Genomic DNA, 14,387 nt, shown 5'->3' with positions numbered 1-14,387 from the left:
TAACTGCAAAGCTTACAAAGCGAGTTCATCATAGTTAGTCGTCATGGGTAAGCGTATTTTCGACGGGTTCCTGAATCGCTGCAATATCCGTCGGTGATAAAAATGACTATCTTGCCCGTTGCCCGTCGGCTGTCATCTTGCTTGGTTGAATGAGGCTCTTTTGGCTAGGCTCGACACAAGCCCACCATCTCGTCCTCGTCGGAGACCGATCGATGTCGGTCGCGGGGCTTGTGCCAAGCCTACTCTGAGTAAGCACGTCGGATGCATCTGGTCTCGACGGGAGTGTGTCCGGAGTTGACGATGTGTCTTGCGGCGAGATTTCCAGGCTCGACGTGTTCAGACACTTTCCTCTGCATAGTGCCAAGATGGACATACGTCCTGTCTGATGCGTTTGACGATGTACAGTAAATAGTGATAGTGCAATGGATTCTTTCAGGTACCATCAGAAGAATATGCCTGTTGTTGGTGTATCTCTCGACCGCCTTGCCAAAATTACCCAAAGATGAAGGTGGGAGGGTGTCCTAAGGAAAATAGGAAGGGGGAAAATAGGTGTCCGACGAAATAAAATCCCACACACTTGTGTATTCTGTCCCAGTCGTCCTTAATTTTGGCCTTAATACGTTCATCATAGGTTGCAGCATTCAGCTTACAGATTTTTAAGCGTAAACTGCCGGCAAAATTTCGAAGAATTTGTGATGCATACAGACTGTCGCGACATCTCAAACAACAGAACAAGACTTTCAATCAACCATCATCAGAGGTGCCGCATTTATACTACTTATACTTCGTTCTTCTCTAAACTGCGGTCGCTTACACATCGACATTATACTCTTCAATTACACTCCTTGGCTTGACGTACTCCCCCAGAGGGTTGTAAGGTAAATCGTATCCGAATGCCGGTAAAGCGCCAAGTTCCAAGCCGCGGGGTGTGTCTGTCCATTGAGGAGCAGCAGTGATGCCAATGACAATCACCCGTAGACCATATTTGTATTCAGGAGTGCCGAGAGCTGTACCGTTTTGTGTGTCAAGCACAGCGATAAGATCGGGTACACCAGCAACGACCTGTAAGGCAATGTCAGGATGAAATGACGTGAAGGGAGGGGGGGGGGGCATACTTTGGTTTTGTCGTTGACAGTGTGTTCAGCCAGCAAGTTCTCGTTCTTGAAGGGAACTGTTTTGTCAGCTATTTTCACTTATAGGTAGACTTACTTTTCATAACACCTTCAAACTTTTCGTTCATCCCCCCTTCGACTTCTTCGTCATCGGCCGACATGGCGTGGATCTCGATCTCTCCATAACTGTGACCCTTGTGCAACCTTCTTCCAACGGAATGTATCTTGCCTGCGAATAACACCTTTACCGCTTTCGGACCGCCAAGAGCGTCCACAAGGATTCTTCCAATATTGCCAATATCGGCTTGTCTGTTGGCAAGGGCAACAGCTCGACCAAGACGCCATGACTGAGAAATGGTACTTCGAATTAGAGGAATTTCAATCTCTGCTTTGGTGAGCGGTCGGGCGGCAACCGAGGCGCTGGTGCCCATCTCAATACATGCACCTCTAAGGACCCGATCGATATCTTTGTAGTGCTTAGCGGTTGTCATAAACTGGAAATGAGATGTTAATGAAATTCAAGCTTAGCTTGTCGAGACGGTTACTCACGATGGTGGTACCATCACCGCTGGTCATGGCATTCGGCAGCATGATAGAGCCAGAATCATCCTTGGCATAAACATTCAGCGTAGTTTGCCAGCCAGTAGGGTATGCGCGCCCCTGAATAATATCATTAGTTAAATTCTATATGCAAGCAACCGGACCAACCATGAAGTCACCGTCGAGAACCGGAACATCGAGGTAATCGCTGGCCCCAGACACCATGTTGACCATACCATTGCCTCCACCAATCTCAATTGCAGTAAGAGCTCCGAGGTTTTCAATCTTCATAAAGTCTAAGAGAGCTTTGATCGTGTGTCCTGCACTGGTTTTTGTGTAAGTATATCACTGTCATTATAGCAGAACACCATGACTCACTTATCCGACATGAGCTTCTCAGCAGCGACCTCCGGAGACCCAATTCCTCCTCCGTAAACCACCACTTTGTTGGGATCAAGACTCTCAAAGTCAATCACCCTACATGTAGAGCCTGCACGCATCATTTCACGCAATGCCAAGTAGACATTGTGTGGGTTACCACCGCCACCGGTACCAAGAATATAACAGCCAGTGGATATCCACTCGATGTCAATCTCGGAGAGAAACCATTCACCATTGATGACTTTAGGCTTGTATTCCAGGAGTTCAGAGGTAGAATAAACGATGTCCTTGTCGGGAATTTGGCGATTGGCATTGGCAGCTGGTATGGGAATGACGCGAGTTATTTTGTCCCAGACAAAAGAAGGTTTGGCATTCTGAGATTTGGAATCATCAGAGGCAGAAACGGTCCCTGTCCATTCACCGGCAGCTTTGACATAAAACCTACATCGACCAGTTGTATCTGTGAAATTAGCATTACCACGTCAATGTGTAGGCTCACAAGCAATAGGAATAGCCTCGCTCTCCACCACCACGGTTCCATTAGGGTCGGCACCAGCAGCCACAGCTCTGTTAATTGCCCGCTGCTCCACCATCCTCTGAGCTTCTCCCATTGACAAGGAAGAGATATCCTCAAATGTGTCGATTACTCCGGAGATTCGGGCACAAGCAGCTCCAACAGCATTGGCAGAGTCATAATAGGGAAAACGAAGAACTTTGCTGACTCCCTTGAGTTCGTCGGGGATTAGGATGGCACCACCGCCGACCAGGTAAAGAGGTACATCGGTGGCAGAAGTCTTCATCCCATCAACAGCGGATTCGAGCATAGACTTGATCTTGTCTTGAGCCGCCTTGATGTCCTCTTTGGGAATATTCTTGACAAGCTCCGGGTTTCCAAAAGGAATGGATGAACCAGCAGCTATAATGATATCGGTGGTTGTGAGGACATCACCACCGAATACGAGGCCAAGCTCATGAATTCTATACCCCACGGAGTCGGGACCAATGGTGGTCTTGCCAGATACGTCTTTTCGAATACGAGAGCCGCCACCGAGACCTATGGAATGCACATGAGGCATGGAGAAATTCAGAGAAACGCCGCAAAGCTCATGATATGTTGCCGCCTGGCGAGGAAAGCCAGACGGCCTGACGCGCCTGTTAGCCAGAGAGAATATCAAGGGCCATAAACAAGTTTATTTACAAAAGTACACCAATCTCTGTCTGGAAAGAAAAATATTAGCAGACGTTACCAGTCTACGCCAAGATGCTCACCGTAGTTCCTCCGACGTCAGCAACCAAAGCCGTTTCTTTCTTTTTCTCCCGGGACTCCAAGTTTGCCAGGAAGTTTGCGCCACGCATGGAGTTGGTGGGTCCACTGGAGAAGGTTTTGATAGGGAATTTGGCAGCCATTTCGCATGTCATGAGGGTGCCGTCATTGGAGGTGAGGAAGAGTGGACACGACAGGCTAAGGGTCCGGATAGACTCCCGGAAGCCTTCGACGGTGTGGTTGGCAAAGGCGAGTAAACCCGCGTTGAGGATAGTGGCGTTTTCTCTTTGTAAAAGACCTAATACGGTAAGTGCCAGGTCTTTATCGCTTCGTCACGAAAGTACTTACCAATATTGGCGACTTCCTTGCTGATGCACACCTTTATACCCGGAATCTCATCCAGCAGGATATCCCGTACAAGTTCTTCTTGACGAATGTCATGATCGATTGGTGAATAGCACCCAGACACTGCGACAGACCTAATACCTTGGCGTTGGATCTCGGCACAAATACCTCGAACTTCAAGAGGATCAACCTGTTGGCCACATATAAGCGTCACCCCTCATCATAACTATCGGGATTATGAGATACCGTTGTAATTTCAGTCCCATCCACCTGTATACCACCTTGAGTGAAGAAAGTTGGCCCTTCTAGCACGTTTCGGAGCTCATAAGGGAACGAAACGAATGGTGGTGCGAGCTTGCTAAACGGCCCTGACAGTCTGATCACGGCCACCCTTTCAAGTTTGGATCCTTCTCGTTCGATTAGACTGTTGACAAAAGACGTTGTTCCAATGGCGACAGCTTGAATCTGAGACTTGTCGACGCTGGCCTTCTCTAACGTAGCCTTGATAGCTGCTTGGATACCAGAGGCGATATCGGGTGTCGTCGGCGCTTTGTGTGTGGCAAGGACAGGTTTTGGGCATCCAGGAGTCAAATCGAGTATGACAGCGTCCCTACAAGTGATGTAAGCCAGGTGGCTTTCGCATATTCGTGCTCAATTTACGTATTCGTGCCACCTACATCTACCCCTACACGAAGATTGACAGGAGCGACGGTCATGTTTGCTGATGGCGAAATTATTATTAGAGGGTGAACTCAGGTGCCAATGATACCTGAAAGGGAGGGTGACATGAGCTAGGTAATGCCGACTGTCCACTCTGAAAGACGAAAGATGATTTGGCAAGGCGGTTTCGTCACGGAACCAAGCTGGCGCCTCTTTGGACAGACAATCGAGATATATAGGGCGTCTATTAGATAGTGCTAAGCGCTGAGGAGAACAAGGCCAAGAGTGATCGAACCGGAGTTGAATGAATTGCCGATGTTGAGTTATCAAAGTGACTGCGAAGTTATCGAGAGCGTCCCGGGCCCGGCCACAGCGCGAAGGTAGATAAGCAGGAACGACAACGAGACAAGAGAATTATTCTTCCGCGTCGGCCGTACTTTCAGGCACGCTTCCTCAGTTTGTTATCTATGATCAGCTAGAATTGGGCTACAAAATGCAATTCAAGGGAACATGGCTAACGATCATCCACCAATCCCAATTATAAATAATGCATAGGGATACAGATAGGTAAAATGCAGCAGGTATACTATCCAGAGCTGCCCCCAGAAAACAAAGGATTGATGCAAAAGCGGAAGAAGAAAGACCATTGTTTTTCGCTTGAGAAATGGGCAGACTATCGCTCTGTCGAAAAACCCGGTAAATCACGAAAGGTCGAAGCACATCGATATGAGACACCTTTTCATACGCGAGAAGGTAGCGGACAAAACCATTTCACTGGAACATATCCCTTCCGCTGGAAACCTGGCTGATCTGTTGACGAATGGCATTCCAGCAGAAAAACTTCACGCAGCTGTGTGATTTTTTGGGTATGGAGAAGGTGAAGACGGAGAAGTTGGATCAAGGGGGAGCGTTGGAATGTAACGGAGAGTGATCCAACTGGGGAGGATTGGTGAAGAGGTTTAACGAGGTTTAAAGTCCCGAGGCATGAAAAGGGAGTTTTTCCATAAACATTTATATATATATATAGTAAATGCCTTGTTCCTTCTTTCTTTCCTCATGCAACGTAGAAACCTATTCTTGACAAATCATAGATAAGCTCACAGCATATACCATGGGACCTTGACAGCTATTGCTGTTCATTGAATTGATAACATTAACACGTCTTGCTCCAGCATGGACGAATAATGAACGGCGAGATACATGGCAATCCCGCACCTGTTCTCTCAACAAAGTAAAGTATTATAAAGACTTTGATGGCAAGGATCACATGCTCCATTAAAGTCTACAGGCTAGATATTATTCATTTACAACAAGGCGAAGCTATAAGGAAGTTCCCCAGAAAGCTAGGCAAAAGGAAGTTCCTCAGAAAGTTAGAAGTCCCACAACCACAGGAAGAAGCTGAAGCATGGAAGACTAGTCGATGGGTATGTCACTATCACATTACCCGTTAATAACCAGTTATGCTGACCGTACCTAACTGGACCGTGACAATGTACCACTTGCACCATTGTCAACGGACCAACCAACGTCTAGGATCGCAGGTCGGGTAGTCGAGGGAAGAGCGGGAAGGAATACAAGGAGGTGCAAAGGGAAACTAGGCTTGGTCTGGGTGGATGGCTAGGCTTAAGGGTTCTCTGGACTGGGTTTGCTGATATTGTTGATCCTAGCGAACGTAATCTCCCGGACTTGCATTGAGATATTTCTGAGTAAAAGAGAAACTACCTAAAAGGATTCAAATATATATATGTATATAAATAAATAAATAAACCAGTAATAAACCGTAACAACCATCCAGGCGTAACTGGGATGTCTGGGCCTCTGCTAGTTCCCAGCGTCCGTTTTCACCCCAGGTCAGTTTGTCATCCATATCCCTGGTAACTGTACTGGTATTGCAGGTGACATCAATCTCGCCTCTTTACTTCTCAAGTAGATCAACATCGGTCGTGGTGGTGAATCACATTCAATACCTTTTTCAAGAAAGCTAGATCTGGTCTTTAGTATAGCTTACATTATCTTGGCCATTTCGATTGCCAGGAGACCTTGGGCCCTCAAGAATGAAGCAACTGCCTTTATCTCCATCATGATCGGCTACGCGGTGTGCATTGCCCCTATCACCGGTCTAATGGTTGCCGACTACTTCTTTGTGCATCAGCGCAAGGCTAAGCTGAGCTCTTTGATGAATAATAGACAAATACCCACTGAATATCTAATGAGTTTTCTCCAGTTGTACAGTACGAATGCCCCCCAGACTCCATTTACTACTATTGGAAAGGTGTCAACTGGCATACCTTTGTTGTTTGGATTTTCGGTGTCGGTCCAACCATTCCTGGGTTCCCTCATCAGTCTGTCAGAGCTAAGATTACTGCCCCATCCGTGCCATGGAAGTTTATTATCTTTGCTGTCCTCGTAAGTGTTTCTTAAAATGATGGTTATAAAATCTGACCTATGATCGTAGCTGGTTTCGCCATCTCTGGCTTGGCCCACATTGTGCTCGACAAAATCTTCCCGCTCCCTGGCATCGGTGAAGTCGATGATGATGACATCTTTGGCACCTCCGCTGAGAAAGAAATTAAACCCAAGAAGGAAAGGTTGTCGACGAGGAGGAAATAATTCAAGTCACTGAAACGAGGAATTGGACGAGCAGGGTCCAGAGGCGAACTTCAGATGTTGTGAGCCTGTAGTGCAACTAGCGTCTTATTCTGCCTTGTTGGACGTTTCTTCACTGCAAGTGGCGTTTGATTTTGGTTCTTGTCTTGGGGTGCAGTAGTTGTGTTGTCCTAAAATGCTGCATGCAGTGGTTGTATCTATTTTTGCGGGTTGATAGACGGGTAATTCGTTGTACAAGGATTATTAGTGGCAGTCGTGGGCTTGTTATTGTTAGTACTATTTATTTGCTACATGTTACTCGTGATAAACTGTTTGATGTCTTGTTACCGATGTTACGGCGATAACAGCATAAATGCAGCTTTCACCTTTTGAGTCCATCGCCAGCCAACAATCAGTTCGATGGTTAATTATATTACCGACGCGATTAGTAACTTCATTTTGGCCAGTTTCTTAACGTTGCTTGTTTATCAGTCGTACATTGCATTTCCCCCAGTCGCTAAAGCAGATAACTGATTATGCATGGTTTCATATATGTATCCGAGAAGAGTCCGTATACAATAGGCTTAATAATACGTTGTTTCAAACGCCGCGCACAGCGGATAAGGCCCATGATGGAAACAAAATGGAAAATGGAAAGGCGACATTATTCAGGGACGTCCCAAACCGGAAACTGGGCGCTCTCCCTGGCACCCCGACTCCTCATCCCACCTCGTCTTCGTTCCACCGTTCCATATCATCGCGCACCTTCTCTTGAACTTCGCGCCTCTCATCAACTCACTTCAAGATGTCGGGTATCCTCCAGGTCCTCTCCACCATCTCGCCTTCCCCCGCCGCTCCTCTTCAGCGCGACTACGATGGCTACCAGGTCTGCTGGAAGATGTTCTGCTTCCGCCCAGCCTTATTCAAATTCGAAGCCATCGCTTTCTCCTTGTTGGGCCTGTACCTTGGAATGTACTTTGTGGGGAAGATCATCAACGGAGGCAGGGCCAAGTCTGCGTAAGTCCATCATAGGTGCTTTGCTGAGATGGAGCGTTGACAAGTCTTCTAACAGTGTGGCCCCATTCCAGTCATTCCTTTCCTCTCAATTCACATCTATTCGCCCGCTGCTAACATCTTCGCCTGCTCTTCACCTGTTGTACGCTACCGGCCGACGAAACCTTTTGTGTCTTCACATCACCATCACTCTTTACCCTTTGCACGACATTCCCGGCTTGATCTACAACTTTGTCAAGGGGATCATCGAGCCCACTTTCGACTCTTCTGAGGGCCTCGTTTTCGATGCGACCCTTGGTATGGGTGTCGATGGCTTGCAGGACGGTATCGGAGTATGGGCTGTTGTTGAGAAGAGCTTTATGAGGGACCTCAGGCAGAAGAGGTGGGATTTGGTGAGTACGCTGCACGTCCTTATCCAAATGTACTGACGATTTATTCGCTCTAGACCTTTGCCAAGCTCACTGAGAAGTCTTCTTTCCCCATCACCCATGCCCTTTTCCAGGAGCACGTGGATGTTACTGATATCGTGCTCAAGACTCCCAATGTTGGTGTCACTGAGCTCCTCGCTGACCCTGTCACTGCTGGCGTCCTCAAGTACCTCTTGGTTCGCCCTTTCACCTCCTTGCTTGGGCACTGCTGACTTTATGAATAGATCACCGATGCTCCCGCTCTTCGCCCTGCCAAAGGTCCTCTTGCTCTCAAGTCCAAGTCCCGCCACATCATCCTCTCCGTCCACAAGCCTTCCAACAAGGAGCAGGAGGAAGCTGTCAAGGCTTGGCTGCAGGTGACTCTGAACTTGGCTGACTTGCTTGCCAGGCCCGGATTGCTTAAGCCTGACGTGAGTGTTTGCTAATTTACTTCGCATGCGATCTGAAGTTGACAGGTTTTTTTTTTAGGTTGTTCGTAAGCTTGTCAAGACCAGGCAGCAGGTTGATGAGGAGCTCGTTGCTCAGTACAAAAAGGAGCAAAATGAGGAGAACCCTCCTGCCGAGACTGCTGAAGACCGCCGATTGGCCAAGAAGAAGGCTGAGCGAGCGGCCATGAGCGAGAAGGAGCTCAAGAAGGCCGAAGAATTGGATAGGAAGAGGGAGTTGAGGAAGATGCAGAAGAAAGGTGTGACGAAGTAAAAAGCTCGTTAGTTGTATGTGAGAGTTGGTGGTTGGGATATGTTCTGGGTAGAGTTGGAATCAAAAGTATACCTCAAAAGTACATTATCTGGTTTGGAATGAATTCGTCTTGCATCTTGCAAACTGATTTTGCAGCTTTTTTGAGTGATCATCTTCACGCTGTCGGTAATCATCAATCAGTAGAATACACTTCACTAGAAAGACATGATTGATTTTATTTCCTGCCCAAATGGCGTTGGAAAGCGCTGGAAGGCGAGAAAGAGAAGGCGAGAAAGACGACGATACTATTAGGTAGAGAAAGAAAAGGCCCAATTTTAAATTTGGTTTTAGCGAAGTTCCTCGAGAACTGGAAACCGGAGCCAAACAGTTTTGCGATAAATGTATCGTTTACCGATTTGTCGGAGTTCTCAGTAGTAGTGTCTTGAGGATATCAAACGCGTTGTCGATGTCAGGTGATCCGTTTGCGAGCAGTAGCTGTCAAAAAATGACGATAGGCGTCCGAAGCTCATAAAAACCTCTTTCCGTTGCACGTCTTACTTTTGGCAAAAATCAATTTCCTGTGCAATCAAACTCCTTGCGATCTTCTTTAAAATATGCATTTCGACACCAATCAATTGCCCATTTACATAAGAGAAAGGTCGCCGAACTTCTCCTATTGGCCGCAAAAACATACATCAGCAGTGTCCAAAAAACATTTGGTCATAGGAGATGGAACCCACCCTGTAGCCGGGGACGGACCACTTGCCCTTTTTAAGCATAGTCTCAACAGCCTTGGCAATTTCAGGACGGGCCTTGGCGACCTCGTCGACGGTAAGGTCCTCGAATGGTCGGGCATCCTTGATGTTGGAAAGGGTAGCCTGGAGGGAAGCCTCCTCGGTGGAGATCTTGGAAACGGTCTCCTTGGCGGCGGCGACCTATACGTAGGGCATTAGTTGGTGCGCAGGTCGATGAATGGGTGTCGCGTATTCCTCTGCCCCCCTTTGATCATCTTCCAACTCATCTCCATTGCGTCTCCATCACATCCCATATTCCATCTCCAATTCAGCTCCTAACGCGACACCCACCCCTCGAAAACTATCTACTCACAGCCTTTCCCTCGAAAGCCTCAACGACACCGTTCCACTTGCTCACGTCGTAGCTGACAGGCTTAAACTCGCCCAAGACCTTCTCCGCCAACTGAACCGCCTGCTGGTCCTTGAGGACAGACTTGTAGTGGGACAAGTCGATGGAAGGGGTGGTAGCCTTAAGAGCAGAGTTCTTGTTCAAGGCGGTAGAGTGCCGAGCACGGAAAGACTGGAGAGAAGTGAGGGTTTGCTTGTCAAGACCGAGACCAGTGTAGATCTTGGACCAGTCCTGAAGAGGGCAAAATTAGCGATTTCGAGATGGTTTTTGTACGTTCGCGTACGTACGACAACGGAGGCAGCGGATTTGGTGGCCATTTTGAGGAATGAGAGGTGAGTTTTAGAGAATTATGGGTTGGAAAGAAAGGAGAAATGCATCGTATTAAGGGACGACGAAGACTGCCAGAGAGGGAGGGCGCGGAGGCCGGCCGAGGAGTTATTTCCGCATATTCCCGGGAGTGGCTCTTCTTGCACCTCCATCTGCCATCTCCTCGGGCGTATTTTGAACTTCTGTATACATTCATCATATCCATATATCACAATGTCCGAGCCTAGAGAATCATCACCGAGACTAAACGAGGATGAGTCTAACGTTGACGAGGTATATCTTCATGTTCTCGTCGTTCAGAGTATGTGTCCTAACGAGCTCTCTATAGGAACTTGCCTTGATGCAGGCTCGTCTGGCGGAGATGGAAGCCGAGAAGAATGCTTTGGCTGCATCCACCTCAGCTTCAGGAAATGGCACACCTGTGCCACCTAATGTTAGCGGAGGGGAGACAAACGAGACCCATGAGGGGGATGGCAACATGGAGGAAGATGGAGAGTCATCAGAGGCGGTTGATATGCGGAGTGTCTTTATCGGCAATGTGCGTTCGTTGGGTCGCTCCTCACAAGGGGATTATAGGTCGCAGGGCAGGGAATGCTGATGGTTGAGGATAGGTCGACTATGGAGCGACGCCGGAGGAGATTCAGGCACATTTCCAAGCATGTGGAACCATTAACCGAGTGACAATTCTGTGCGACAAATTCACCGGACATCCGAAAGGGTATGTTCATTTTATCTTTTAGGTCCTATTTGCATCTAGCTTCACCGATGGGTTTTCATCCTTTGATGCGAGCTCTGGCGCTCAGAAACGGAACTGGTCGACCCATCTCGAAAATGCTGACATTTGGACCTTAGTTACGCCTATGTCGAATTTGCCGAGCCCTCAATTGTTCAAAACGCTTTGGTTCTTAACGAAAGCATGTTCAAGGGACGTATGCTCCAGGTGTGTTAAGTTGGTTCCGCGTTGACGCAATAAGGCGTACTGATCTGTGGTGTCGGTCATACCAAGGTCAAGGAAAAACGAACTAATGTGCCGGGAATGAACATGACCAACAGAGGCAGGGGTCGAGGACGGGGACGCGGAGGATTTAGGGCGAGAGGCTTTGGCGGTTACAGAGGGCGTGGGAGGTGGGTCGTTTTCACATGATAATTTGGTATAAATGAGATATTAATGTTCTATCATAGGGGGCGAGGACGAGGATGGTAAATCACTTATATAACTAGAACAGATAATAGCAATTTACAGCAGCTTAATGGCACTGTCGCCAGAATGTATACCACACGTTTGACTATTTATATGCACTACGTTTCATGATTTGTCGAATGCGCGAAGTGCAGAGGCGGTAAGATTCGTCCGGCGACAAAGCTCATCCTTACTTAAAGTCACCGAAGCAGTCATCTTTTTTTTTTCACTGGCCTCAGTCACTTTACCTTCTTGTTGCTCAATAGCAGCCAGCAGTCATACTGTCTTTTGACGTGGGTTTCTTTCTTCATAGGAACTACTAGAGTCATCTTGAAGCTTCAACCGCAAAACACTCTCTGCTTACGTCAAAAGTATCCCTGACGGGTTTGCGTCTGTGATAATAGCACGTACATACAGGTTTGAGCTTCGTTGCAGCATACTAATAATAAGACCGGTACTTGTGCATAATATACTGTGAAAGCCGAATGGTGACGTCAAGAGATGTTGTGCTCTAGTGTTGCAAAAATCAGGGTCATTATTTGGGCGGTGATATCAGGCTGAAGTGTCAACGGTCAACTCGTCGAGCGTCATCGTTAGCGAGAGGTGTTGAAGGTCAAGCATCTCCAATCTATTCCTCGAAAGAAACCCGCACGCATAAATCCCAAACTACGACACCACAATGGCAGATATATCTGTGGAAGACAAATGCAAGCTCGCAGCCCGTCTCGTCGAACAGACTCCTCCAGGAGAAATTAAGTGAGCTTTGGCGTTGGCGGTGGTAACAGCGAGTGCTAGACACTGATATGATGTGTAGCGATGTCATTAATGGTATGTACTGCTCCAATAATCCCGGAAACGTATCCATAATTCGCACCCGCCGAAATTTCCGAAGATGAGCAAACCTCTTCAAGCTCAACAGTCCTACCATAAGCTGAGGACAGTTACTCTTCTTCAATTTCTCTGAGGATTATTGCGGCCAGGGCATGTGCTTGTCCATTCTTTAACTGCCACTATTCTTCAAGAGCACTTAGGCCTGAGGCTGACACTATGCCACAGATATCAGGGCCATTATCAACGACGATCAGGCTCTCATGCCTTATGTACTTCCTGCTTTGAGGTCTTATAATCTCTCTCAGTTACACGTTGTTGAACACCCTGAGCTTGATGAAATCCCTGCCCACACAGTAAGTAGGACCAGTATAGAAATTTACGCCACCGGATCTAACTAAGCTGCAGTCTCTTTTGTCCGAAGCAGTAATTCTTCCAGGATCGGAAAAAGAGAGGTATGTGGACAATATTGGTAAAAAGAGCTTTGCCTTTGATCACTTGACTTTCGTGAGTCTGTGCTTTGCTTTTGGATGCAAAGGTAGAATATTTACAAGTAAAATAGACTGTCTCCGACTACCAGCCATATGAGCTGCCGGAGGAGGAGGAGACTTTCCGGTGAGCGATTCCACTAACTGTAACTGATAGAGACGTTTCGTTGATACTCATGTACCTCAGCGCCGAGCTTGCCAAGTCTCTGGAGGCTTATTCTAAGAACCACTTCCCTTCAGGATTTTACTCTGTCGCTTGCTCCCAATTCCCTCTCAACCCTCAATCAGCCGCTGCTGCCGTTGCCGAGCCTGATTCTATAGTTCCTAGTGAGACTGCTCCGGCCGAGGATCCGATCCCTACAGCTGCTGAGGGCGAACCATTTGCTGAAACTGCCGTTGAAAAAATGGGCACAGAAGAGGACGCCGATGTCACAGATGTTGTGACTGAGCTGGTTAACAGTGGTGATTTGGAACCTTCATCTACGCCTGCTGTGGGTCATGTCGAGGGCAAGGTGGATATTAGCGATCCCGAACGTTTGGAAGCGCTTGATGAAGCCGTAGAAGAAGAAAAGGAAAGGGAGGAAGAGGAAGAAAGGGCGAACGGCGAAGCGAATGTTGTGGAGAACATATCAGAACCGAAGGCTGAAGAGGAAGACGGACCCAAGCTTCCCGAGGAGGAAGAAGAGGAGATTGAGAAGAAGATTGAAGATCTGAATGTGGAGGACATGAAACAGAAGAGAGTTGAAAACCCAGTGTACACGTTAGAGGTAGTTGGTAATCGCTATAACCCCAGCAATTTCTGGTGGGTGGCTTTCTTGTTTTTCTCAAGATCGCAGCTGACTTGTGTTGCAGGACGGGTAGATGGCGTACCCACTGGGTTGTTGACCAAATAGCTGGAAAAGTCAAGGGTACTATTAACGTTGATGTTCACTACTACGAACAAGGCAACGTTCAGCTTGCTACCAAACACACTACTTCCTTCCCTTACCCTACTGAGCCTAACGGCTCTCAATCCATCGCATCCCAAATAGTAACAACAATTAGCAAGATCGAGACCAACTACCATCTTGAACTTAACGATGTGTACAATGAGCTCGGTGAAAAGTCTTTCCGAGCGTGGGTTTCCATCTGTGCTGCATCATTAACTATGGTATGCTGATGAGAAGCAATAGGTTACGCCGAGCATTGCCTGTCACGAGACAGAAGGTGGACTGGGACAAGGTCACTGGTTACACACTGGGTGTTGACCTTTCCAAGGCGCGAACATAGTATTTTGTTGCGAAATATGTATATACACGGCTCTGCAGGTTGAGGCCATCCGAGCTACGCTTGTGAATGTTTGTAGCTAGGCAATGCATGTAAGAAGTTTGATGTCTTGCGTAACATCGCCTGATAAGGAAATAGACGGCTCAG

General features: G+C 47.6%; 8 protein-coding genes and 1 non-coding gene; 5 read left to right on the top strand and 4 right to left on the bottom strand.

The window, feature by feature from the left end:
- CNAG_03974 (hypothetical protein) overlaps positions 1-15 on the bottom strand; it is a 1,679-nt gene extending 1,664 nt beyond the window's left edge. Inside the window, exon 1 of the mRNA XM_012192195.1 lies at positions 1-15. This exon is cut by the window's left edge and continues 288 nt beyond it. The gene's annotated coding sequence lies outside the window, so the exon portion shown is untranslated.
- Positions 16-682: 667 nt separating this feature from the next.
- Positions 683-4,674, bottom strand: CNAG_03973 (hydantoinase). XM_012192194.1 has 12 exons: positions 4,303-4,674; positions 3,889-4,252; positions 3,646-3,832; positions 3,303-3,595; positions 3,232-3,251; positions 2,533-3,176; positions 2,031-2,493; positions 1,821-1,977; positions 1,662-1,772; positions 1,210-1,606; positions 1,116-1,171; positions 683-1,062 (listed from the first exon to the last, which is right to left on the bottom strand). Exons 1-12 carry the CDS (start codon positions 4,356-4,358, stop codon positions 811-813), a joined length of 3,000 nt encoding a protein of 999 aa, XP_012047584.1. The 5' UTR covers positions 4,359-4,674; the 3' UTR covers positions 683-810.
- Positions 4,675-5,483: 809 nt separating this feature from the next.
- CNAG_12193 lies at positions 5,484-5,985 on the bottom strand. Its single transcript, XR_001045451.1, has 2 exons — positions 5,776-5,985; positions 5,484-5,715 (listed from the first exon to the last, which is right to left on the bottom strand). It is a non-coding gene; the product is annotated as a hypothetical RNA (non-coding RNA).
- On the top strand, positions 5,525-5,997 carry CNAG_03972 (hypothetical protein; the record flags this gene model as incomplete). Its single annotated transcript, XM_012192193.1, has 2 exons — positions 5,525-5,726; positions 5,836-5,997. The coding sequence occupies exons 1-2, from the start codon at positions 5,556-5,558 to the stop codon at positions 5,995-5,997; spliced, it is 333 nt and encodes a 110-aa protein (XP_012047583.1). The 5' UTR covers positions 5,525-5,555.
- Positions 5,998-6,382: 385 nt separating this feature from the next.
- On the top strand, positions 6,383-6,912 carry CNAG_03971 (hypothetical protein; the record flags this gene model as incomplete). The annotated part of the gene is made up of 3 exons (XM_012192192.1): positions 6,383-6,445; positions 6,535-6,712; positions 6,758-6,912. 3 exons carry the CDS (start codon positions 6,383-6,385, stop codon positions 6,910-6,912), a joined length of 396 nt encoding a protein of 131 aa, XP_012047582.1.
- Positions 6,913-7,572: 660 nt separating this feature from the next.
- CNAG_07488 (hypothetical protein) lies at positions 7,573-9,152 on the top strand. XM_012192370.1 has 5 exons: positions 7,573-7,905; positions 7,961-8,294; positions 8,348-8,506; positions 8,555-8,740; positions 8,799-9,152. Exons 1-5 carry the CDS (start codon positions 7,694-7,696, stop codon positions 9,027-9,029), a joined length of 1,122 nt encoding a protein of 373 aa, XP_012047760.1. The 5' UTR covers positions 7,573-7,693; the 3' UTR covers positions 9,030-9,152.
- Positions 9,153-9,602: 450 nt separating this feature from the next.
- CNAG_07487 (F-type H -transporting ATPase subunit D) lies at positions 9,603-10,516 on the bottom strand. XM_012192369.1 has 4 exons: positions 10,439-10,516; positions 10,116-10,382; positions 9,749-9,943; positions 9,603-9,681 (listed from the first exon to the last, which is right to left on the bottom strand). Exons 1-4 carry the CDS (start codon positions 10,466-10,468, stop codon positions 9,652-9,654), a joined length of 522 nt encoding a protein of 173 aa, XP_012047759.1. The 5' UTR covers positions 10,469-10,516; the 3' UTR covers positions 9,603-9,651.
- Positions 10,517-10,536: 20 nt separating this feature from the next.
- On the top strand, positions 10,537-11,799 carry CNAG_03968 (polyadenylate-binding protein 2). XM_012192191.1 has 6 exons: positions 10,537-10,751; positions 10,807-11,016; positions 11,090-11,196; positions 11,331-11,418; positions 11,485-11,603; positions 11,661-11,799. The coding sequence occupies exons 1-6, from the start codon at positions 10,692-10,694 to the stop codon at positions 11,680-11,682; spliced, it is 606 nt and encodes a 201-aa protein (XP_012047581.1). The 5' UTR covers positions 10,537-10,691; the 3' UTR covers positions 11,683-11,799.
- A 455-nt stretch (positions 11,800-12,254) lies between these two features.
- On the top strand, positions 12,255-14,355 carry CNAG_03967 (F-actin capping protein). XM_012192190.1 has 8 exons: positions 12,255-12,414; positions 12,473-12,486; positions 12,715-12,842; positions 12,895-12,993; positions 13,049-13,101; positions 13,162-13,776; positions 13,827-14,090; positions 14,147-14,355. Exons 1-8 carry the CDS (start codon positions 12,338-12,340, stop codon positions 14,241-14,243), a joined length of 1,347 nt encoding a protein of 448 aa, XP_012047580.1. The 5' UTR covers positions 12,255-12,337; the 3' UTR covers positions 14,244-14,355.
- The last annotated feature ends 32 nt before the right edge of the window (positions 14,356-14,387 follow it).

Source organism: Cryptococcus neoformans, chromosome 2 (genome assembly GCF_000149245.1).
Source record: "Cryptococcus neoformans var. grubii H99 chromosome 2, complete sequence".
NCBI classification, from domain to species: Eukaryota; Fungi; Basidiomycota; class Tremellomycetes; order Tremellales; family Cryptococcaceae; genus Cryptococcus; species Cryptococcus neoformans.
This window is presented reverse-complemented; position numbering and strand designations above follow the sequence as displayed.